This window comes from Teleopsis dalmanni, chromosome 1, assembly GCF_002237135.1.
Source record: "Teleopsis dalmanni isolate 2A chromosome 1, ASM223713v2, whole genome shotgun sequence".
Taxonomy (NCBI): Eukaryota; Metazoa; Arthropoda; class Insecta; order Diptera; family Diopsidae; genus Teleopsis; species Teleopsis dalmanni.
Genome location: NC_051846.1, coordinates 27,769,006 through 27,796,433, shown reverse-complemented (window position 1 = coordinate 27,796,433; position 27,428 = coordinate 27,769,006). Strand labels below are relative to the sequence as shown.

General features: G+C 30.9%; 1 protein-coding gene across 1 annotated transcript; it reads right to left on the bottom strand.

Annotated features, from left to right (window-relative positions):
• Window positions 1-211: 211 nt before the first annotated feature.
• LOC119672313 (laminin subunit alpha-like) lies at window positions 212-27,220 on the bottom strand. Its single transcript, XM_038083335.1, has 15 exons — window positions 26,952-27,220; window positions 20,704-20,850; window positions 12,528-13,152; window positions 12,217-12,426; window positions 11,886-12,158; window positions 11,687-11,824; window positions 11,355-11,627; window positions 9,531-10,383; window positions 9,211-9,474; window positions 8,752-9,142; window positions 8,310-8,590; window positions 8,025-8,250; window positions 2,381-7,962; window positions 1,995-2,212; window positions 212-1,933 (listed from the first exon to the last, which is right to left on the bottom strand). The coding sequence occupies exons 1-15, from the start codon at window positions 27,180-27,182 to the stop codon at window positions 462-464; spliced, it is 11,184 nt and encodes a 3,727-aa protein (XP_037939263.1). The 5' UTR covers window positions 27,183-27,220; the 3' UTR covers window positions 212-461.
• Between the last annotated feature and the right edge of the window lie 208 nt (window positions 27,221-27,428).

The following is a 27,428-nucleotide window of genomic DNA, read 5'->3' as shown; positions in this document are numbered from 1 at the left end:
AATTAAAAATATACATTAATGTTCATTTAAAATTTTATTTAGAATTGTGGAAATTATAAGAGTACAAAATTGAGCATTATAAACGTAAAGAAAAATAAAAGTTATTTTTAATAAAAACTAAAATATTGAACTACAATAAAATATAAAATATTGTGAAGTAATCTTTATTGAAATTTAAAAAAAAAATTAAATCTAATTTTAATTAACAGAGCAATAAGTTTTTACAAGAAAAATAATAATAGAAATAATATAGAAAGTGTCCTGATTACTATAGCAAAGTCCTTTTCTTCATCAGTTTTCCAAAACGAAAATATCAAGTCGCCAACCTGACAAATTTATTCCATAGTTAACTAAAACAAAACATTTATCCCAAATCAAGAACCTTTAGCAATATATTTGAGTCCGAATTATAATGGAGAAGAAATAAGAGAAAAGTAAGAATGAGAATAAATTTTTGTAGGTTAATTAAGCGGGCACACGCCTTGCCAAATTTCACCGAATATATGATTTGGTGTTATTCTCATGGCCTTTTTATTAACTTTAACATTTCGTATGCAACCCTTGAAAGTCTTCTTAGTTTTCAGACCCGGTGCTTTATTGAATGCTTGATGACCACCCAGGAACAATGGGCGATTAGTTTTTGTATTTATTGAGCCTTCAGTACCAACTCCTGGAGTATTATTGATATAATCGACAGCTATTGTGATGACATATTTTGATTTGACTGCATTGACATTACGCCAATTGCCATCACAATAACTGCCATTATCTGGCAATGTATAATTCGTAAAAATAATATTTTTACCGTCCGATTTAACAGTAAACCATAGAATATTATCCATTAACTCCAATATCATGTATGCATTTCTACCATGCACAGAGAATATCAAACCGTCTGGCTCGCGTGGTCTAAAATCGAATTCGAAATTAAAGTCTGAACCAACAGTAAAGCGTTCAAACAATTTGATGTAACCAGTTGGCTTGTTGAAGAAGAAACCATCTTCAACTTCATCTGAACATGGTACAACATGATGTGGCATTGGTTCTTTTTCCAAAGTTGCGCCATTGAACTTAATGTCACGCATGCAACCATTAAAGTGCGTAGTGTTAGCACTGCTTTCAATATTAAGATGTACACTTTCTTCTTGGAACTTAGGTACACCACCGAGATAGATTGGGAATTCAACCATCATTGCACGTTCATCAGCTTCCACCGAAGGTTCTTGTTCTACTTCATCTATTATAAGACTTAATTTGCGGTTTGTACGCACAAACTGGACTGTATGCCACTTGCCATCGTTCAATTCTTGCTCACTGGACAAGTTAGCGAATTTTTGGCCAACGCGCAACTGATGGTAGATCTTACCGTCCAATAAATATACAGCAAAGTAATCATTATGCCGCTTGTCGCTTGCATAGAAGAGCAAACCATATGGATAGTCAGTACGGAATGTAATGCTAACATCATAATGTTTACGTAATTTAGCGGGCAGTGTATGTATTTCAAGACGTTGTTCTCGTGTAGCGACAAATCTGTAACCGGCTTCCGAGAAATCTTTATCGAAGTTTGGATTAGTTGGCAGTTTACAACGAGGATCTTCTGGCATATTCTGATGAATTATCGGTTTTGGTTTACTTGTAACAGCTGGTTTCGGTATTATTTCGGCGAACTCTTCTGGTCTTTCCTCTGCTTTGATTGGGGGACTGGATGTAGTAGTTGTGGTCGTTGTTGTTGTGGTCGTTGTTGTAGTAGTAGTTGTTGTTGTTGTAGTTGCTGGTAAGAATGATGCTGTAGGTGTTGTAGCTTTTGTTGGCATAATAGTAGTGGGTGCTGGTTTAGTCCATTGAGTTGTAATTGGTGCAAGTGGAACTTTGGGTACAAGCTCATTTTCACCACGTGGGAAATATACTGGCACTTTTGATGTATCATAAGCTGAAAAAAATTTAAGAAATATTCACTGTTTTATATATAAAATTATTATAAAATCGCATACCCAAAATGTCACTGGGGCAGTTATTAATATTGCCATTCTTTTTCTCAGTACTATCAGCAAAGTTTATTATTTCTCCATTTATTGTAACATCGCTTATGCAACCAACGAAATAGGCTGAAGTGGATAACGCACGTGGAGGTACTATGAAATTATCCGGTAGGCCACCAAAGAATATATCTCCGTTATTGATCAATAATGGATTTGGTGTAATTGATGTGCTAAAATATACAAAAATATTTTTAAATATATATTCTATGAAATATAAAATATAATAAACATTTTAAAAATTTGAAATATAGAAATAAAATAATAAAATATAATATATATATATTACATCAACATATATATAAAGCAACACAAAATAAAATAAAAGAAATCCCACTTACCGTTTGTCTTCCACATCATCGATTGATAGCCTCAAATGATTTTCATCATGACGTACAGTAACCACATGTTCCTCTCCGTCATTTAGATTATTCATATCAGACATAAGTTCGGTACCCATACTATTCAATATTAACGCGCCATTATTCAAAGTCAACCCAATTGTAGAACTTTGATCATGATTGGCAGTATAGAATAGCACACCATCGCGTTGTCTTGTTTTAAATTTCAAATTAATATTGAAATTGTTTCGAGAAGTCACATTTGTTGTAGACAAATAACCATATTCATTCGGCGGGAAAGCTAAAGTTGTTGAATACTTGGGTGGACAACCCTGCTTCACGTCAACAGCATTTATATTTTGGCCCAAATCCACCTTAATGCCAGCAATGCTCACATCATCTATACAACCATCGAAGTTTTGTTCCACAATAGCGGAATGATTGCGTTTACCAGGATAACCTCCAAAGAACATACGTCTAATTGCCGGCATATTTTCTTCAGCTTCTGGAGGAGCTTCTTCCTGGGCAATTATAACATCGTCCACTTTCAATAAACCTCGACGTCCATCACGCTCGGCCACTACACGATGCCATTCATTATCATTGTAACGATCATTGCTACCAGTGGAAACCATATGTTCGCCCAACTTATACCGGAAGTACACACCACCATTAACTAATTCTATAGACATAAAGTGGTTGCCTCGCCCATAGAAGAACATAAGGCCATCTTTAGCATCCTTAGCTGCTTTAAAACTGAACTGTACGCTTGAACGAGATTTGAAATTATACTGTGTTGCTTTCAGTGACACAAATCCATTGCCGCTGAAACGATAACCAGTCGGTGGTATATCCTCGCTAACTAATTTATTGCGTTTATTTGCACCCAAATTATTATCCTCACCATAAACGAAGTTCCATAATCCAACATTTTCGTCACCTATGCGTAAATCTTCAATTTCTCCCACAAACGAACTGGAATGTATATCTTCCGGTGGCGTAAAATCTGCCGGCGGTGGATAGCCTCCAACAAACAAGCGACTATTGCGATCAACGTTAAAGACATTGTTAGGACCTAATAATTCACCTTCACTGGTGTGGTCTAACACAGTGCCATTAGCCAACTGTTCCCGTATTATCAGTTTAGCATTTGATCCAGTACGATCTACTACTACTTGATACCAATCGCCATCGGCAACATATTTATTATTCGTTATACGTTCGGGTCCGTTGCCTAAATCAATTGTTAGTATTGGATAACCATTGACAATTTCGATAGCCATAAAGTCGTTATTCTTTTTGGCAGGTGCCGTGCTAGCAGCTGTTTTGTTATCGTTACCCAAAAACATAAGGAAACCATTAGGATTGGTAGTATTGAAGTATGCTGATACTTTGGTTTTTGTAGCTAGAAGTGGTAATTTTTCTGGTGGTTGTATTTCCAGCACAGTACTTGGCACGAATTTGACGCCAACTTTAATGTCATTCGCTAAACGACGTGCGTGCTCAATTTGGCGTTTCAAGTTTTCAATATTTTCACCTAAGTCCTGTCCGATTCTTTCAACTTCAGCTTGCTGGTTACCAACCGTATCTACTAGCTCTTCCAATTTTGGTATAGCATTTTTAACACTTTCTAGTTGGCTCTTTGCTTGTGATATATCCTTTGTTGTCATATCAATATCTTTTGATATATTCTTAGCCTTTTCTAAAGCCATTGGTGTTTGCGTAACAACTGGTTTTAAAATATCTAGAACCTCCTTCATTATCTCCAAAGCGTCAGTTGCGTTTCTGTTGGAATTCTTCCAAATATCCCGTTGCAAATCAGTTGAAAGCGGTTCACGCGCAATATTAATGTCCTTCAAACGGTTTTCGGTGTTTTTATTCAATTCTGTAATATCATTAACCTTAGTGGCGGAAGCATTAAGCCTTGGTTCTAGGTCAGTTTGAACTTTTGATAATGAATCACGCGCTTTTTGTAGAAGTTCAGCAGAATCCTTATCGGCACGTCCAGCTCGATCGCCTATGCCTTCAGTGATTTCAGTTGCATTGCCTGCAGCAAACTTAGATGTTTTAGTTAAGTTCTGTGCGGACAACACTGCATCGACAATATTAGTGTACGCTGTTGCAGCCTTTATTGCTGGTTCTGCACTTGTTGTCATATCGGCATACTGTTGCGTAAGAGCCTGTGCCCTTACACTTAAGTCTGCAGCGTGTAATTCTGCTTCCTGTGTAGTATTGGAAGCTTCCATATGTTCCTTTTCCCTATCAGGCAACTCATTCTCAATATTAACGTTGATATCCTTTAAGTCCGTAAAAGCTTCATTTAAGTCACCTAATGATCTATCAATTGCCACTAATATGAGATCTCCATTTATGAGGAAGTTGCCAGCTTCTTCTATATTTTTGTCTGCTTCCTTCTGCTGATCTAGAACAGTATCGAACTTTGAATTTTCAAATGCAAGTTTGTTTTTCGCATTTTGTTTTTCGACTTCTCTAGATACATTTTGCGCCTGCAAACTCCATAAGTAGAGATCCTCTAATTTATCACTAAATTCACCAATATCATATTTTAATGAATCCAATGACTTATTTTGATTCTTAATAGGTAAGACAATTTGATCAATTTGACCAAATAGGTCCACAGATTTCGTTAACAGATTTTCATTTGGTACAAGATTTAATTTTGTTTCGTTAATGCGATTCAAAATGTTTTGGGCATTTTCCAGTGCCGCGTCAAGTTTTGTACTAGCAGCAGCTTCCAAATTGCTTGATAAGGCTTCTACTGCAGCAATAGCGCTCCTGGCTTCTTCGTTGTCTAATCTTGACCGTTCACGTAATGCAGTCACATTTGTGTACAGCACTCCAGATTTTATGCGACTGTCTAATGCATTTTCTGTATTGTGATTCACTTGTTTATTATATGCTTTTGCTTCAGATTCCAGTTCTGCAATTTTATTTCTAGCAGGTTCTAAGTTAACACTTTGTGGATCCAAGTTCTGTACATCAGGTGACAGTTTATCAGCTAAGTCGTTAAAGTAATTTAATTTCTGCGTGGTGAAGAATGCTAAAGCGACAGATTGGAATTCATCAAGTACTGGATCAATTTGATAACGTAAGCGATCGGTTACATCTAGAAGTGCATCGTGACATGAGTCACACTTTAAGCAACCTTCATCTTTAAGTAACACCCAACGGTGTGGACAACGATCACAACGATCTCCAATAACACCAGGCAAACATTCGCATTGCCCAGTAAATGGATTACAGCCAAAACCACGAGAATAGCCCTGATTACAGCGACATGGTGTGCAACCTTCTCTGGTATAGTTCCAATGATCCACAGCGCAGCGATCACATTGGCGACCTGTTACGCCAGGTTTACAGGAACATTTACCTGTATGATCATCACATTGCGTGTAATTGGAAGCAATACCACAATCACAAGCACGACATCCCATTCCCGAATCATAACCATAATGGTCAGCTTCACAGCGATCGCAACGTTCACCGATAACATGATTGTGACATTTGCAATCGCCAACAAACGGATCGCATTCCAAAGTGCCTAATTCCTCGCAATCACAACTCTGACAATTCTTCAATTTAATAGCGTCTCCGTAATAACCTGGAGCGCATAAATTGCAAGCTGTGCCTGATGTATTATTTAGACAACGCAAGCATTCTCCAGTGATAGTATCGCAGGAGCCGGGTTCGACAGGATTTATATTACCAGAGCACTCACAAGGCTTACAGTATTCACCTAACTGTTCTGGTAGACCATAAAAACCATTAGCACAAGACTCGCAGCGTGCACCTGTATAACCTGTTTTACACTCACAATGAATTTCATTACCGGATTCAGAAATTTCGCAACTAGTAGCAAAATTGTTTGCATCATAAGGCAAAGGACAAGCGCATATCATACAATCATGCGGACTTCCATTCGTTGCGTTGCCATAATAACCTTCAATACACAACTCACAATGATCACCCGTGGTTGCATGTTGACAGTTCTTACAGATGCCTGTAGCACAGTCACAAGTCTCTGCATGTCCGTTACATTCGCATGGTATACAATATCCGCCATACGGACCATCGGGATCACGATAATAGCCAGGAGCACAATCTTCACATGATAGACCGGAGTATCCTGCTGGACAATGACAATTTTCCACAGCTAAGAACTGATAGTCGGCAGTACTTTCCTCATCTTCGTCCGCCAATGTAAGATAAACATTTGACAATTGGCTAATAAGTGTCTGTTCCCAGTAATTCGAACGTATAAATATCATTTTCAAATCACGTAATGCCATCATAAAATCTGCTCTGCTTACTGATTTACCGTCTTGAGTTAAAAAGTTCGTCTCCACCATTTGCACATGATTAGTAAATACTTGATTAGAGGCAGGTTGCTCATAACTTTGATGCACTAGCATATGATCTTTGCTTAGCAATATAACATCGGGTGCTATCAATGGCTTTCCACTGAGACCTGTGGTATAATACAACGAGTAAGCCAAATCACCACCATAAGCTGAGATGTGACTATTTTGATTCATTAAGTAATCCAAAACGCCAAAATACACAACACCCTCATCATTGAAATCACGGAAGGAGAAATCAGCCTGCATTGTTGTTTCATTTACTATTAAGTCTTCTGGTGGAAAGTCCCATATTTCGAATTCAATCGATTTTTCATGGAATTGTGCAGAATTTAGTGAAACGTTCTTCAACAAACTGACATTGTATACACGCAAATACGCGCTTTCACAACGTGATGTCTTACCGAAGCAGAAGCATGTTGTGCAACCATCGGGATTAATTGCCTGTAAATTATAAGTACCCTCCATGCATTGCTCGCAATCACGGCCTACGACATTCTTCTTACAGAAACAGCTTCCATCAACTTTGTCGCAAATTTCTAACTCAGTACCAGCGGTATTACAGCTACACTGCTCGCAACGTGGAAAAGCGTAATGGCCATTGGAACAAGTGTCGCAAGAGCGACCTTCAATATGTGGGCGACATTCACACGAACCATTTAACATATTACATTGCATATTGCCATTGGCAACTCCCATATAGTTACAATCACAAGATTCACAACCAATTATTTGGTGGAAACCATATGTATTTGGCATACACATATCGCACAATTCACCCATTACATTGGGTGGACAAACACATTCGCCAGTATGTGGTTCGCACATGGCTGTGCTTGGGCAATGACAAGGCTTACAATCTGGAAAACCAAAGAAGCCTGTGCGACAAGCGCCACACTGACGTTCAATAACATTCGGCCTACACTGGCATTGGCCACCAAATGGATCGCACTCAAAGCTAGTAGAGCCAGCATAATCACAATTACATGGTAAAGCGCCACTATTGTAGTCAGCAGTTAGAGAAAATACTGCTTTCTTGCAGAATTCCGAAGCGTTATGTGTAATGTAAAAGTGATCCTGTCCGCAAAGTTTAATGAATTCTTTAGTTTGATCAAATGTTTCTTCTACCAACAAATCGTCATTATATTGATCAACCGGTACGACAACCATGTAATCCAACCAAACACCTTGAGGGCGATTATTCTGTAAATTTAATTTAAAAATAATTTCATTTAGTTTTCAAAGCATGTTTAAATAACACTCACTGTAATAGTAAACTTGAACTCGTCATCAATATCGAACCACCAGTCTTCACCATTAGGACGTATCACACCACGACATCCCGAACTTGATGGGCAATGATTGACATCGAATTTGCCATCATATTGATTTTTACCAGCTGTCAAAGTATACATGACATTATATTTGGGATGATGTGGCTGATAGTATTTGATTAAAATCACATAACGTCCAGGATCTGATACTTTGGATCTGTTAATATTTATATTAGAATATGTGCGGATTATATACCATATCATAGATTTACTTACTCAATTATGATAGTGGCTTCATTTTTACTATCCAAATGCACCAATTTAACTCGCTCATCGAGCACAGCATATGGTGGCTTATTTTCTGAGACTCGATCTTCATGATCTGTTTCGAATTCGATTTTTTTAGAGTCAGGAACTGTACGGAATTTAGGTGTAGCACATTGCTGATTATTTATGACACAAACTGTACTTGGTATAATATAATCGATGGACCACTGCTCTGCTGGTATGGCAGTAACTGAAATAATAGCGACGCGTCCAAAATCTTCAAAATCGGCCTAAGGTGATATATAAAAGTAAAAAAAAAGTTTTGTTTCAACTTAATATATATCCGTTATGTTTATATATAATTAGTTTATAAACGTATATGTGTATATACATAATATATTTATTTATATCATTTACTTCATAATGTTTAAGTTATTATGTATTAACTTACACTAACTACTACAGGTTTGCTATCATCGTCATCCAGATTAAATGTTTTTTCTCGACTGTTTTCATCAATAATCGGTGTACGACAAGAAGTTGAATACAAGCAAGGATACAATGTTGTGGTACCGTAATCCTCCTCATTTTGACCTACTCGTAGTTTTATATAGTAGGGTTCGGCATAGTTTCGTTCACTGATATAATCGATTACGAAAATATAACGTCCACTTCGTGGCACATCGATAATATAATTAAGATCGGGTTGTGTTGCGCTAATGACGGGTATATCGCCGACATGGTTAATGATAGATAAATGTTCTGGATCATTATAATGTTGTGTTGGGTTAGTGGGCTTATTATTAGAACCAATTATGAATGGAGTTGTAGCAGGTTGGAAGCTGTAAGCAATTGATTTTGATTGAATATTATTATAATATATTAATAAAAAAAAATTTATGTGACTTACTCATCAACTGAAGCATATTTGTAATGTCTGCATAGTTCCATGTTACCCAATTCGCAAGGATTGGAGATATATCTTGTTAAAATGGAGGCCTCATAATAAGCAGCTGGCAACAATACAAAATAATCTAACATGATGTTTTTATTGGTTTTTGTAGTAAAGGTGTATCGGCCTGGATCCAAAACAACAGCGGAAGGTTTATTACCCTTAATACCAGCAACTGTTACAAATTGTGGAGAGGTTGTTGGACGCAAGAGCACCTTAACACTGCATATAAAATTAATTCTAGAGTATTGAGTAATTTTTTAATAAATTTCACTTACTTTTGATCGACTTCCAATGGATTTTCAGATTGTATTAAAATATTAGCGGTAACATTTTCAGGATTTGGGTTAACATAACGTATAACAATACGATATACAGATGATTTAAATACATTTAAATCATTGCGAACTTCATTTTGTATATCATTGAAAACAGCATAACCTTTACTACTAAAATCTGGAAAGACATCTTCATCGTACTGATAACGCACTTGTGCACCAGAGGGCTGCGAACCATCCTCGTATTCATACTGGAATTGATGCAGAGTTGGGAAGTAATGCGTCGTTAATGGCTGTGTACATGCACGTCCCGTAACACGAGGATGACAAACACATTGACCGGTCATTTTGTCACATTCCGTTTTCCATGAGCCGCCAACATCGCAATTACAATCCTTACAGCCAAATAGCGAAGCACCATCCAAATCATAAGTACCATCTCTGCACTCTTTACAAGTCCGACCCTGTGTATGCGGTTTGCAGGTACATTGTCCTGACTTCGATAGACAAGTGTCCATAGCAGCAATAGTACCATCAACCCAACAATCACACACTTCGCAACCATCAGGATTACTTATATTCAAGTTCCAATAAAGAGGTTTGCAGTCATTGCATATACGTCCAGTAACTCGTTCTTTACACTGGCACAACTCACCAATAGGCACGGAGCCACAACCCGCAAACTTATCAATAACGCCAGCCGGATCACAATTACAATCTTCACAGCTTGGGAAGTTATAATAGCCTTCTTTGCAGGAGTCACAGAGTTTACCATCAAAGTTAGGCAAACACAAGCATTGGCCATCGGCATTGCACGTAACGCCCTCCGAACCATGTACATCACAATTACAAGCTAAAATAGAGAAATTTGCATTATTTATACAACTGGCTCTGTTATGTTAGTCATTATTATTCAAGAAAATATTTATTAGAAAATATTGTATTTTACTTTTCAATCATTTTTTGAAGTGTTTATTCTTACTGAGAGTCAGCTCTTATTATTAAAGCTATTAAAGTATCAGTAGTCTGTATTTCGGCTAAATTATTGCTAGAATGTACGCAATATTTAACGTACTTAAGCCATAGGTCCAAGGTAACTGTAGTTTGGGTTCTTAGCTATTCCCACATAGTACGAAATGAGCGCGCAGATAAGCTTATTAGGCTAAGTGACTCTTCCGTGGAAACTCTTATTTCAATTTCTGTCCCTGTCCGCTACAGCCGAAGGGTTTTTCGCGACAGGCAAATAGAGTGAGGGCTCATACTTCCTCTGCATCCAGGTAAAGGACTACATGGCCAATCTTTTTTAAATGTAGAACCTCTGGCTTGGCACACAAAAGCAAATCAGAAGTATCTAGGCTCATATCTGTTTTAACAGGGCACTGGGTCATAGAATAGTAAGGGGTTAAGCTTGATCTACTCTGTAGTATCTCCTGTAGCACATGTTTACCGACGCTCTAAGAAAAGATACCAGAACAGCAGTTGTATTTATGGCTTGTCCAAGACTAGGCTTAAACTTTTGGACGCTCTTTCTTTAACACAATCAGTTATATTTGCATTTATTAATGCTTTTGACTGGTTCTACCTTGATCATTCTTCTAACCATTATTACGAAGAATTTTGAAATGAAAATGGCTATTTTAGCTGATTGAGGAGAATTCGTTCCACACTCCCCTTTTAACACCTAACTAACTTCAATCATTTAATATAGTTATTTTTATTTTTGGTGGAAATGATTATATAAAAAACTTGGCATATGAAAACGTATGGCAAATATTTCCCTGACAGTTTGTATATCTCATTAATATTAAAAGAATTTTCACTCACGCAAACATTCTGGATAGCTGAAGTAACCAGCACTACAAAGTGTACACTGTTTGCCAGCAAAATTGGGCAAACAATTACATTTGCCGGTGTTGTCACAAGTGATAGCCGTACTGCCAGTGGTGGAGCAATTGCAAGCCTTACAATCTGGATAATTGAAATAGCCAGGTAAGCACTGATCACAGCGGGGACCACCGAAACCTTCGCGACATATACATTGACCATTTTCTTTATTACAAATTTCGTCCTGGGTTCCTTGTATGTCGCAATCACAATCTGTTGAAATGCAAATTAGAAGAATCATTTAAAATGAAACTAAGCATTTATTTACTTACATTGACATTTAGGATAATTGAAATAACCGTGTTTGCACCGTTCACACTGTTCGCCACCAAAACTACTTAAACACTTGCACTGACCTGTTTCCAAGTCACAGTCATTGCTAATTGAACCAATTTGGTTGCACTCACAAGCTATGAAAACATTAAATAAATTTAAAGTTAACTTTTAACAACTCTATTTAAGAAGAAGTACCTTTGCATTCAGGGAACGCATAGAAACCTTCAGCACACTGTTTGCAGTAATGCCCTGCGAAATTTACTTTACAAGGACATTCACCATTAACAGCTTCACAATGATGACCTTCAGTACCCAACAAGTAGCAATCACATTCACGACAATTTGGATAACCATAATAACCATAAGCACAGGAATCGCAATTTGGTGGTTGGAAAGCTTTACGACATTCGCAACGTCCAGTTTCTTCCTCACAATGTCCAGTGGAATAAAAGAATTCACAATTGCAAGCTACAAAAGTGATGGTTATGAAAAAAGTAAATGAAGCTCCATAAACCAAGTAACTTACGTTTACAGACATCTGTTTCATTCCAATATTTGCCACGTGGTCTATAATATTTCGGCTTACATTTATTGCAATTGATACCTTCGGTATTATGCTGGCAGTTCAAACATTTGCCACCACCATCGTAACGTCCATGTATATCCAGTGATAGTCCTTTTTTATCGATATCTTCTTCATAAACGCACTCATTTGAATGACCATGACAGTTGCAAGCTAAAACAATCAATTTAAACAAAAAAAATTAAATATTTTCTAAATATATATATAAATTATTGTAATTTTTTTAACCATGATCCTAAAAAAACAAAACTTACGTTCACATTCAAATGGACGAGCATTTGTATTTTGACGCCATTTCTTCTGCTCAAAGCCAGGACAACACTCATTACACTGTATACCGCAAGTATGATGTTGACAGCGGCAAGCCAATATACGTACAGGACTTTTATGATCTTTCACGTCGCATGTATCTGCATGACCATTGCACATACAACGACCACCAATCGAAATATCTTTGATGGAATAGAAATAACGTCGGGTCACTGTAGGGTCTTGTCTCGCTACGGACATCAAATGACCTAATAAATTTTTGGTACGCAAAAGACGTATACGCACATTGGTTGCACGCGTCCATTCTTGCAGCACAGTTGAGTTAAAATAGTTCGTAGACGATGGACGTTCGTTTAAAAGCATCACAGGAATTTCACCATTTTCCAGTGGTACAATTTTCGAATATTCGGTTGTGCAGATAACATCGTCATCACGGGTAATTGGTTTGTAAGTGTCTTTACCAAAGTAAGTTTCACAATCGGCTGGTGTATCGGAGAAATGTTGCCATGGTGTCCATGTTTTACCATAATCTGTGGATTTTTCCAAAGTCCATAAACCAGGACGTGGTGAGTTACCCATACGTATAAATAAATAAGCAACATGAAATTCCTATAAAAGAAATTAGTGTTTTATTTTTAGAAAATAATAAAATTTAAAAACTCAAAAATAATTGTTAACAAGTTATTGTAGTGGTTGAAAATAGTTCTTTAGAATTCTATATAAAATAATAAAGCTATTATATTAATCCCCCTAATATAATGCAATATTCTAATCACGCAAATTGGCTTAATTGGTGAACTCAATTATATTATTATGTTAAAGCTATTTGAGCCTTTTACTCTTTCTTAGTTCGAGGTATTTTCAAAACCCCTCCTTATGTCTTGACTAGATTATTGTTTATCACTACATCAGACTAAGCAATAATTAACCGCAGATCTGCATACCTCCCCGAGGAGCCTTAAGCTTTTGTACATCAATTTTTAATCTATTTTTCGGTAAGTGAAATCTAGCAAAACTCAACGCGTAAGACTTTAAACCACTAAAACAACAAATTCTAACCGTTGAATAGTTAGGGTTAGAGTGCTTAGAACCCATTCCAGTAATCAAACACAAAAATAGTAGTAAATAGCTTAATATATAGATATTCAAATTTATCTAAGCTTATGTTAGGTAAAGTAGAGAGAAGCAGGAATCGTCTTCAATTAGCTTTAAAGTCTTTTTAATTTCACAATTTCTCGCATTGGTGGGTAGAATAATGGTTACGCTAGAACCAACCAGACGCATGAATAAAATTGAGAATCTGGGCAATGCTAATGCTGAATATATCACCGAGTGAGTTGAAGTGTGGAGCATTCAATAGCTTAAACCTGGTTTTTAAACAAGTATTGTTAGTTTATAGTAATTTTTAAAAAAATTTCAGTTTCGAAATACGATCTTGCGATGTATGAAACAATTTTTCTACGATCTCCAAGCCAAAAAGTAATGCATATTTTTAGGACACTGTAGAATTGTACAGTACAAATATATTTTATAACCGTAGAAACAAATTTGTTTGATTTTAAAATTTAGATATAAATTTTTAAATTTTAAATATACATTTTTTAAATTTGAATATAAATTTTTAAAACATACGTTAAAAAATGTTGACTACAAATATATTCTGTAAATCGATAACAACAGTTATCCGGTAATACAGTTAGTACACTTGACTCCAGTGGTTCATATAGAAACATAAAATAATTTAATAATAATACTTGTATGCAATTATTGTAAGTATTTGATTTCAGTTCTGTGAAGTCATTATTATAATAACTATAATATAATAAAAAATATAATAATTTGATATAATATACTATACTATACATTATGTAGGCTGTTCTTTTTTTTCTTACTGGGATTGAATGGCATCCTTATGTTAATTTCTTTAATAAAAAGTGAATGGAAACTTAAAGAAGAGACGATATAAGAATTTAACATATCTTGAAAGAATAAAAATATAAACTAAAAGACACATAGAATAAATCTATTATAAAACAACAATCCGATACAAAATTGGTCCGAATAATTATGTTAGTTATTATTGACATTCATTCAGACTGATGGACTTTGCTAAAACGATTCTTAGCGTCATCTTGATAAAAATATTAAGAACAAATATTATCAGAATTAACTATTTAGTATAAATGGACCCAAATCTAAGATAATGTGTAACTAAAATGATATCCTCTCTCTGTTACTTATTAAAACAAATATTTATTTGTTTTTTGTGTAATTGCAATGACAATAAATTAAACTTCGAACACTACATCTCATGCCCCCAACTAATCAAATAAAAACCCCATCATATTATTTACATTTTGCAAAATATCTTTGGATATCGAAAAATTTGAACACGATATGACTGTAATTATTTTGAAGATTTCAGTGTTTCTTATGATAGTATTGAAAGCTTTAAGCACTGCTGGGAAGAGTATTAAATTACAAAAAGGGCTTATTGAAAAAAAAAGTATAAATTGAAAAAATTTTATGATTGTCGTTGTTTACAAGCAATTTACAAGCACTTTGCACTTTAAAAGTGGAATAAACTGTCTGGTATCAACTTACTGATTTCAACAAATCCAACAACAATTGGATATACACACGGTTATTGAGGATAATATTGAGGATATTGAGAATTCAAGAATTCTCTGGATTTTTAGTCACAAGAAAATATCAGACAAGACTGAGTAAGGCGTAGTAAAGCGCATATCCGTCAGGATAGTCCATCAGGATAGTCCGTCAGGATAGTCCGTCAAGATACCTTCGGAACACATTCAGAGTATTTGAGTATGCTACTAATATCATCCAAATATATTTTAAAATCTTTCTTGGCAAATTAATTAAATATAATTTAGGAAAAAATAACAGCATAAAATCAACTAGATTGCTTTTGGCAGCAATTTGATCTATTCAGGGAATATTGAATATACAAAAATAAAAGCTTATAGCAAAATTTCAAACACAACGCTGTATTTCAGTTGAAAGAAATATAATGTTATGATAGGATTATAAGATCAATTTATAGTGATTCAGTTAATGTAAAATGAATCTCAAGTACCATTTTTTCTTTTAAATTGAAAGATGTATTGTAATAAGTTGCTGTACCTATATACATATATATACTACTACATTAAGCCAAATCAAAATCTTGCATATTAAATACTATAAAAAAATTTATTCTTATTTAATATAATAATAAATATTCATAACTTAAAAAATTTTATTAGAATTATAAATTTTTTATTAATTTTTAATAATGACCCCTTACTTAAATCAATAGATTTTGGTTACAGAAGGGTTAATATTTCAATAAATTACAATAGTTTAAGCTTCTGCTCACAAAAGTATAAACTTATATGAAAAATACTAAAATAAGTGAGTAAATCCTAATTTTATTTTTAATTAAAAAAAATTGGGCAAAAATAAAATAAAACTGATGACATTAGTTCATAGCTTTAAGTAAATAATAAGGAATGGATAATTATTGTCTATTTTTATGTTATAAATAAAGTAAAGTAACACTCCTACTAATAAATGTATTGTCATTATAAATTTACATAGTTTTTCAAAAAATGTTATTTAAATAATAACAAAATATAGCAGATCGTTCATTGTACTAAAGCGATTTAGTTTATAATTTTGCGAAGTCTATATATACTACATATATACTACATAATTATCTTTATTAAAGTAACAAACCGAAGTTCGAGAAAATCAACTGATCTGATTTTTTAAATATTAAATTTTAAATATTATTTATATATTTTAAATATTTAATATTAAAATCTTAAGTATTTGAGAGAGAGAGGTTTCGAAAAGTAATGAACTACAATAACTTTAGTAGTGAAATAAGTATTAAATACATAAGTCTTAAGTATTAAAATTTAAAGAAACTAAATCGCAGTTCCTTACTCAAAATTGTCAGAAAACTATTGAAATAACATATATCATTTTGTTATATATACATATATATTTTCATAAATAAAAAATATATAAAATCAATATCCTCGAATATCAGTCACTTGCATTTAAATAAGTACTAGTACTAAATAAGTATGGTATAAACTCCATATACCATAGACCGGATCTAAACTATTTTGATATTAAAATAAAATGTATAAATTTATAATTATAAAGATAAAATTTATTTGAAATGTGCTCACAAAGCTATATTTGATAAATTGTGTAAATTGTATATATACATACATTGTACATACATACATATACATACATAAAAACATGTATAAATAAACTAAAAAATTATTCTTATGACATTACATTAAGAATGCATTATTTTGAATAGAAACACGCAAATATCAATTTACAAGTATTTTTGCGATAAACTATTTTCTATATATGTATATAGTATATCATTGAGTACCAAGTATCTTAACACATAAAGGCACATAAAAAAATAAAAATATAAACTGTAATTACATTTAGTAAAATTCTCAACACTCAAGTTCCGAAACTGAAACCCATTTTGATAAGCACTAAACAGCAATTTTTAGTGCATGAGCTAATCCACATGAAATTTGATGAGAAAGATCAGCACATTCTGAATATGTGTTGATGAGCGAATATTAAATGAATTGCTCAAAAATTTATACTTCACAATTAAATTTGTTAAATGAACACATCAAGACATTTCTCACATTGCATTAATAATAAACTGAAAAACTACATCGTTTCCTTTGGCCGCACATAAGAAAAGATGAAAGAAACTGTACTGTACAAAGAAGCAAAAATCGGCCATAGCGATAATGGCCCTCACTGTTTCCGTCCGTTCTTGATAAAAAATTATGAAAAAAAATTTTATAATATCATATGCTTTCGTTATGAATGGTTAAATTATATTAACTACTATAGTATTATTTAATTAATTAATTGCTTTTTAAAATAAAAAAAAATTTTAGTTAAAAGATTAATTAGAAATTGTTGTAAAAATTAGAACAGAAGTACAATACTAAGCAGATATTTTGTATTATCCGCCAAAAATAATGTAGCATAAGCTTTGTGAACTCTCAAGTGTAATTTTCTGTCAACCAAATATCAAACGAACAAACATTGGTACAATATCAATCTACCTATTAATTTTCGGAAGCAGGGATTAATGAGACAAGTATCTAAATTATTGGTAAAATAACTAAAATATTGGTAATACCACTAAAACAAGTCCTTTATATTATAATAGACACATTTATTCCTACCAAAATACTTTTAGTATAATATTATAATAATAAATTACAATAAATATTATAATATACTTAATATTATATCACATGACTTTAGAAATATATCGAAGACAGAATTTTAACTGTCCCAACTTTCTACTGGATGTTTCCATTATTAGCTGCAGTGATATACAGATATCAAGAACCTAATTTAAAATTTTGCCTAGTCAAATATTGGAATTGGGACCAAACATATAATACAACAATGTACAACCCATTCTGAACACAATTGCTTCCACAAAGTTAATGACATTCTATTTAAATCTACATAATTTAATTATTTAAAGCAAATATAACATAATAACAAATTTCACCTATCCTGTAATAATATATATAAATTGAACACTGCAGAAAGAAATAATGTTAAATGCTCAAACACTTACATACGTGGTCTTAAGACACTTAAGAGGGGTCGCCTATCTGATTATATTTAACTTGGGAAATGTCAACGCAATTCTTGTCATTCTTAATCTAAATTGTCGCTTATCCTCAACGTGGCATCCCTGGATAATTATCTAGTACCCGCTGGCTAATGAACTAATAGTGCGTATAGCGAGTTGTATCTCTAGGGCTTTTAATTTGGGTTGCCTATAGTGGTGTTCTGGTGTCTTTTCTACGAGCGTCTTTAAACATGTAGTATAGGGAATACTATGTGGTAGACCGAGCTTGGTCTCATGCTAACCTACAGTATAGACTCCTATTAAAACAGATATTAACCTAGACACTTTTGATTTGTTTCTGTGTACCAAGTCAAAGTAAAATAGACAAGTCACCCTTTACCTGACTAGTAAAAACGTATGAGCCCAGAAAACCATGGTAGGTACTATTGTAGATATACAAATATATTAAGCAATGAAATTATTGTATAACACGATATTTACTTGCCTTTGTGAATGTAATAATGTAACGACTTAGACTTACACCTACAGGAATGCAACAATTACTTCAACTGCTAATATTTAGAATTAAACAAGCAACCATATTAGTATTTTATCACGCTTCTTAAGACCTGCTTTTAAATTTTAAAAATGATTACAATTTACACAGAACTTTTTCCTTTTAAGTCTTCGAGTACATCTCACAGATCTGTTGTATATTTAAAATAATCATTGTTGAAGTATTTATTGTTAATCCTGACTAATATTGTCCTAATCAAATAATAATAAGATTATTGGTGTATTAATAAGAGGGATCTCTTATTCATTCCGTGTTTTCATAATGTTTTTTTTTATTTTATTTTTTTTCTTGATTGAATAATATTAAACCATTTTACTTTCCGAAATACTTCCACGACGACAACGCTTTCAATTCGGGTCACATATTTAAGAATACGTTACTATTAAGATAAGAAAACTTCGACATATATATTCTTTTACAGACAGATTCTAATGTAATATATTAATATAAATATATTTTATGTATACATATATATATATACATGCATATATTCACACAAGGTGTTTCTTAACAAAAATTTAGCAGATATGTTCTTGTTCCAAGAAACAAAAAGTAAATCGTCTGTTAGAACTGATTCATTGCTCTATTAAGAGAGATATAAAGTATGAAAGAAAAATGAAGACAAATATCTCATTTGATTTTTCGCTTTCTTGAATAATACATATTATTTGAAAAAACACCCTGTTTAAACATATATATGTAGACATATTTGATATTAAAATATACATTTTACTTTGCACTACAGAAATATTCTTATCAAGAAGCACGCGTTTCCTCAAGCATATACTTATGCATTTATACAAATATGGATTTGTATCTATACAAAGTATATTATGTATGAACACAAATACATAAACTTACTCTAGACTATATTTTCTTAAATTTTGTTTTCCTATATAAAGAATCTTATCTTCTCTAGAATGTGTTTCTAAGGCTAATAAACTTTTTACAAGATGTGGGCATGTACCATCAAATTATTTCTAAAAGTATTATTTTTAACTAAAATATCAAAATATATAATTTGAAAGACCTACGATAACCTGTAACCCAAAGACTTTAAGTTTTAATCATATTTGTGGAGCATTTATTGATAGGAATATGTACATATGATGGGTTAATAACATATGTATTATATATATATTTTAAATGGTGAATAAAAATTATATACCATGAAATATAATTATTATTTTATATATATTAAAAAGTAATATGAAACCCTGCTTAAAAGCAAAAACTTGATTCGAACACCTTGCCCAAGTAAGCATTTTACTTCGAAGACTTTTACTTAAAAGTGTTGAACGTGCAAATGGGAGCAAAGTCAATGTATCTTATGTCAACCGCAGACATATGACGCGGCAAACGTTGGCAGTTCATCAATTTGAACCTTTTTTCCATTATAAACAGTTTCTTTTTAATTCCTTTTATTTTATTTTATTTCATTTTTATTTTTTTCGTTTATTTCACATTTTTCAGTTTTCAGTTTTATGTATCTTTCGGGTCTATCGTTGCATTCACATGTGTGATGTGTGTACAAAATAAATTAAGGAGAAAATTAACAACAAAAATTGTAATACAAACTAAAAAAAGGCAGATAAGATTGCTGCATTTTTTTAAGAACCGGACTAATTTTTATGATGTCGTTGGACGAGGTTGCCTGAAGTTTATGTGCATTCGTTATTCAACATACAGCATAGAATATGATGCCCCATACAAACTTATACCACATGTATCCGTATTTTAGAGATTCATTCATACAATCGAATAAAACATTTCAAACATAAACAACAGTAGAAGATATGCACACAGCATAAGAATAAATAAGATAAGATTTTGAAACCAATACACTAATAGATACTTTTTATTGTATCTTATAAATGCATTGTTTAAAAAAATTTTCAATTGTTATACAATTTTTTTCTCTTTTGCTTACCTGTCCGAAATCAATTGTCAAGTTTACTTCATTGAATTTCATACCACGAGATAATGGAGGCGATTGCCACCAGGCCTCAGTACCGTCAATAGCAAACTCTGGTGCATGATTCTTTTCGGGCACATTTGGATCACAATAATCGCAAACCTAGAAAAGCAAGAGATGAATTAATAAATTTTTGTTTTTGTATATATAAAAAAACATATATTCAAGAAATATATATCAACATATATCTATACATAAAGATTTTCATGGTAACATAATTATATTAAATAATATTTATTAGATACGGCAATTGCACATAGCAAACCTATAAGGTCTATATGTTGTGCTTGGAAAGTATCTATTAAACTAATATAAATATATATAATAATATAGTAATTCACATATAATAAGGTATAAATTAAAAGTATCTGAAATATTATATATCACAACCATGAAATGTTAATAAATTATATTAACACTTTTATAACACATTAAAATTAAAATTATGAAAATTAATTTCATTTTCATTAAAATGAAAATTAATAAAATAAACATAAAATAAATATGAATAAATATATATAAATTAATATAATTAAACATAAATATTAAAAGTTTAAAAGTATATAAAAGTACATATTAAAAGTACATAAAAGTTTAATTTTATTTTACAGCCATCAAATTAATTAATACTTATAACGAAAGTACATAAGTACATATATAGATAATAATATATCCGTGTTTAGCTTATAAAAAACTTTGTATTTAAGAAACGGGTTCATAAGATAAATTCCTGCGAGCGATCTAGAATGTTTTAGTCTTATAGCCATCATGTTTACCCAAAGTAATTCATTTCGGAGATAATAAGTATTATATTATAATTATTTTTTGAGGCTGTAATTTTTTGGTCTATTCAAGAACTTTTTAATGTATAACCTACCCGTTAATACTTATAAAACGTTCATTATAATAGACAACTTAAAAAAATACTCGAATGAGTGTTAGAAGCATCAGCTTCCACTAAATGCTGTATAGAATCATATCGAAAGGAACTATAATTCTTAAATCTATTTAATAATTCTTTAAGTACTGTATAATATTTAACCTACCGATGTTGTGTTTATAAAATTTTGTTTACAAGAAAGAGTTTAATAACGAGAAATATTTTAATGTTAGAATCAACAACATGTCTACCCGAAATACTCTATTTGAGAGACTGTGATATTTATAGTGAAGTCTGTAGCAATAGATCTTTAAAACTACATTTCAAATAATAAATTATTTTTGTCTTACAACTAATCCATTTCGAAAAGAAAAGGGTATAATAATGTGAGAATTTTTAAGTCCTAAATAATTTTTTATATTTAATCAATCAATTAAATACAATCAATCATTAGATAAAATCTTTAGCGGTTTTTGAAAACATCTATTTGTTTAATTGTATGTATATAATTTTCGGACAGATCTTTCTTCTCCTAGAAAATTCACTACATAACTGGTCGATCAATTACTATTTACACTTTGAATTGCTTACCCATTTAACATATTCTATGGAGCTAGCTCTTAGTAACTACTATCTGCTTGCAGACCGAACAAGTGATGCTTAGGACAAAGACATTTACTCCAAGAAAATTTATTTTGTCTATATGTAATATTAAAACTATAGGTATCAGGGGATAATATACAAACAGAATCTACGCTTAATAAATTGTATTTTAATTCTAATTTAGAATCGTAAAGAACATTTGTTTACTCCTTTAATTGAATTTCTATTCAGTAATCCTATATTTGAAGATATATATTAGTTTACAATAAATTTGTTCCTAAATTAAGAAATAATTCACAAATTAGAAATATTCAGATATGTATATTTCTTTTTTTAAATGTATTAAGAAGTATTCCGTATCCCCTTTTTAATTTAACTATGACTATGGTAAAGAATATATGATAATTATATGCTTTAAATCATTTCTTATCTGTTCGAAATAAGACCAAGTCATATAAATGTTGATCTTTCAAAACATTTGTGGGAAGTGAGCCCTTAGTCAACTTAGATTGAGATAAGCAGAAAGCAATTCTATACAATGTTCGCATGTGTTTGAAATAATATTGAGTAAAATAATTTAAAATTATGTTAAAGAAAAAATTTTTAAAATTTTAGTTTATTAAAATTTATTTATTAATATTTTTTAATCAAATAAATTTTTTTTCAAATAACTATTTCTATATTTTATATATATTATATTAAAAATTATATTACAAATTATTTTAAGTGTTTTAAAATAGCAGAAGAAGGTTATTGTCTAAAGTATTAAGATATTTGTTGTACAGATAATGTGAATTATATATATACCTATACATATTTGTCAAATATAAATCGATATAACATATAATGTTATATAAGATATATATATTTATAAATATATGTATATTAATTGCCATTTATTGTCGTTGAAGCCATTAGCAGTATCATTAGAAATCATTAGTGAGTAGTCAATAAATATCATATGATGAAATGTTTTTGATGTAATAATAATTATCTCTCAAATTAGATACCTCGGGTAGTCATGTTGGTGCCTTAAGACTTAAATATTCTAGATTACTCACAGAAATTTTTTTTTGTAAATCTGGTTCTTTAAATGAAAGTTCCTCATAAGCAAAAGAGGGATATATAAGGGATGGAAAATATAATTTTATTTATTAGGAAAAAGTGTGAACTAACAATTATTAAATAAAGTTTGTATAAAAAAAACTTAACTGCACTAACTATTTAACCATGAAAAAAAATTCTTAAACCGTTTTTAAAATTGGATTAAAAATAATTATAAAAATAATAAAACAAAATAAATAAATATTTTTTGTATAATAATAATAAATAAATAAAAAAAGATAATATGACTAATAAATTATAAAAATTACAATTTAAAAAATCAAAACCAAACCGGAATTTGTGTTTATTTAAAAAAATTAATTTTGCTTAAATCTTTGATAAGATTTCGAATACAATCATTTTAAACAAATCAAATATTTGACAGTTCATCCCAATTTAGTATAATTTTGATATAGGATCATGTGCTAAAATAACCTATTTTTGTATATGTATAAGCAAATAAAAAAAATGATTTTTTCAAAAATAAAATATACAAAGTTCAGTTTTTTGATTTAAAAAAAAATCTAAGCCATGTGCGCTGCATATGCTACATACGAAAGGCTATAATTTTCGTTGTTTGATCAATTAAAATGTGTGCGTTCTCAGGGGCGTAGTAGATTAATAAATAAAGAAAATTTGAAAAGAGAAGGGAATTCGAAGAATTTATAACCAATCAATGTGATTAAATTGAAAAAAATAAATAATATTTTTTTTTTATATTTAATTTGCGGTTTTTCATTAAAGACGCAACATTGCGGTTGTTCCCTGTAATCATACATGGAAGCCTAAATTGAAAAAATATTTCTTTTTAAAAAATTAAAACACAAAAAATAAATTTTTTTAGTTAATTTATTCTTGATGCATTGAGTTCTACTTTTAAAAATATTACGTCATATTATAAGTTCGTAGGATGATCTAAACATATATCACTACCTATGAATCTAGAAACTAGTAACCTTTCAAGGATATGTGTCAAAATCTTATAACAGTTTAACGCTTAATTGATGAGTGATAACAATTAATCTAGATAGAATCTAGATGTAATATTATAAAAAAATTTTTTTTTAATCGAAAATTTATCCTAGGTATTTCGAGATCGCACGGTCTCGATAGTTATTCATCGATAGTCTTGAGAAATTGCGAATACAACAATACTAAATGAAGAAATAAAAGGCGATCTTGCACCAAAAAACTTAACTACATCACTAATCCATGAATTACTATTTGCACTTTGAATTACCATATTCTATGGATCTAGCTCTCAGTAACTATTATCTGTTTGCAGACCAAAAAAGTAATGCTTAGGGAAAGAAATTTGCTCTAATAAAACAATAATTACCGGAACGAAAACCTATAATTTATTATACATCGATATAAATCTCGATATATTAAAAGGACGTTGTTATAAATATATATCTTTTAGATTATTAATTGAACTTTTTATTGCTTGCCCATGAAAGATATTCTATGAATCTAACTGTCAGTAACTTCTCTCTGTTTTCAGACCGCAATAATAGTATTTAAGAAGGAGAATTAGCTCCAATGACTAATGAAACGGTGAAGAACTCCGTTTAAAATAATTCATTGTGCAAAAAATATATTAAAATATAAAGATTCTTTCGAAAAAAATATTAACTAGAATTAGATTTAATTTGATCGTATCATTAAGCTATATCATTAAGTATATTTTTTTAAGTTAGTGGAAAGAGTTTTTAAGATTTGCTAGAAGTAAACCTAGAATTTCAATTTTTCAATTATGAAATATAGAATAGTATATCAAATATATTTATATATGTGATTTATATTATATGATCTATAGTTACGCAATTGGTAATCGAGTAATGCAATAAAGATATTAATACATTAAGTCGAAATGTCTATTTTTTTTATTGCCACTCTGTTAATATGTTAATCGGTTACCGAGCTCTTTACCCGCGATCGTGTATACCACTTATATGCATTACCAATTTATTTTAGTATTTTTAATAGGTGTCCAATTTTAGAAAACATTTCTAGCACAGCTCATTCATTAAATACTAAAATTCTTTCAAAGGAAAAAATAAATTAATTAAACAAATATAGTTTTCAGTGGTTCAGATTTTTTTTTTTTTTTTTGAAAATTATGTATTAAAAAATATATATTGATATATTCTTCTTGTAAATTTTATAAAAACATATTTTTTGAGTAATGTTTATTATTTTCCTTAGTACACACATTATTGGTCATTGCTGTGGTGTATATTATGTGTTATTTCAGTGAGAGATTAGTTTTCAATAGAATCTTGAGTTTGGTGTAATCTTTTTTATTTTCATTTGCCCATTGTGGAGCATAGTTGTAGGGTAAATTGTGTGTTAATACAGTAAGAGAGATTGCTTTTCAGTGACATTATTGACTTTCCTGTATAACAAATGAGTAGTCAATGACAGAATCTTATCGTTCGTTATATTTAACATTCATTGAATTTGGTATTCAATATATTAGATGTCTTATGTTTATAAATATATATATATATATATTTATATTATATATTATATCAATTGTTATATTTATCTTTAGTGGAGGCCCTACACCCCACTAGGAGCGAAGGACAATAGTAAAGTATGGTAGTATATATAGGTGTCCAATTTTAGAAAACATATCTAGCACATATCTATATAAAGTAGTATAGAAAAGTAGTAGGTAAGTATATCTAAATGATATTTTACAATTTTTCTGAGCATTTTGATTACTAAATACGAAATTATATTAATAATATATTGCAAATATGTCTCTGTATAGAACTATAGGAATCTGGAAATAATATATATTTAAAACTGAGTTTTTATTGTTTAATAAAAATTGTTTATTAATTAAAAATTGTTGTAGCTCAAATGATGTAATTTCCATTTAATTGCAGTAATAAGAATAGAATAGACTGCAGTAATAGAATTTTTTCTACCTACGCTCCTGTCATTTTTAATTGTATAAAAATTTTCTATGCATTAAATTGCTTACACAAACAAACTCTACTTGAAGCAATTTTTGTTCATAGTTAAAAAAAATAAACTAACAAAATCAACAAAAAAAATATAAATAAAAAAATAATAAAATATATATGCAAACAGAAAAATTATTTGGATAAATTTACACAAACAGAAAAAATATCTTAAAATATTTGAATGAGATAAAAATGAGCTCATATGCCTTATTTGAAGTAAAATTTTAAATAATAAAATTTTAAAATAAAATAAAAATTTTTATGAAAATTATTTTTTATGGTAAAAGAAATGAAATTACATTTAAACATATTTCATATATTTTATTATATTTTATTTTTCATAGTTAATAAAAAAAAACGACTGAAAGGTAAGAGATAACATATACATAATAGAAAAATTTAATAAATAATACATAAAACTTGAAATAAAATATAATTTAAATTTTTATAACTAATACTTTATAATAATTCAATTATAAAATTAAATAAAATTAATTATTTAATTAAACATAAATAAAAATTTTTAAATAAATCATAAAATTCATTAAAATTAACAAATAATAAAAATAAATAATTTTTTTTTACTTGTAAATTTATTTAAAAATGAATATCTCCAAAACTAATAAATTTTTCCTTACTTGTCCTTGAATGACAGAATAATCGATGTGATCATTTTCTGTATTCGCTCCGACTAATTTACAATACAACTCCGGTCCATCAGTATCCGTACCGCAAGTGGCGGATGCATATATTTTTCGGCCAGTAGCCAAATTAAAATATGGCGGCGTTAGCTCAGCATTTGTAATCGTTATGCCGCACGCAATTAACAGGCAACAAAGTGCCACACCCACATCATACAAACGCCACATTGGCGCTGTTTTTATTGTGAAATTTCTTTTAAAGATTTTTAATTTTATTAATTATTTTTTGTTTATCCTTAAAAAGGATATTTTCATAATTATCCTTACACTGCACTTCACTTCAATATTAATTATATTTTCACTTTATCTTTCTTTCACTTTAATCCTTTTCTTTTCACTTTACCGAACTTCTTATTTGACCATCCACACTGGATGGCTCCCGACGAGCAACTGATTTTGAATTCTAAAGAAATT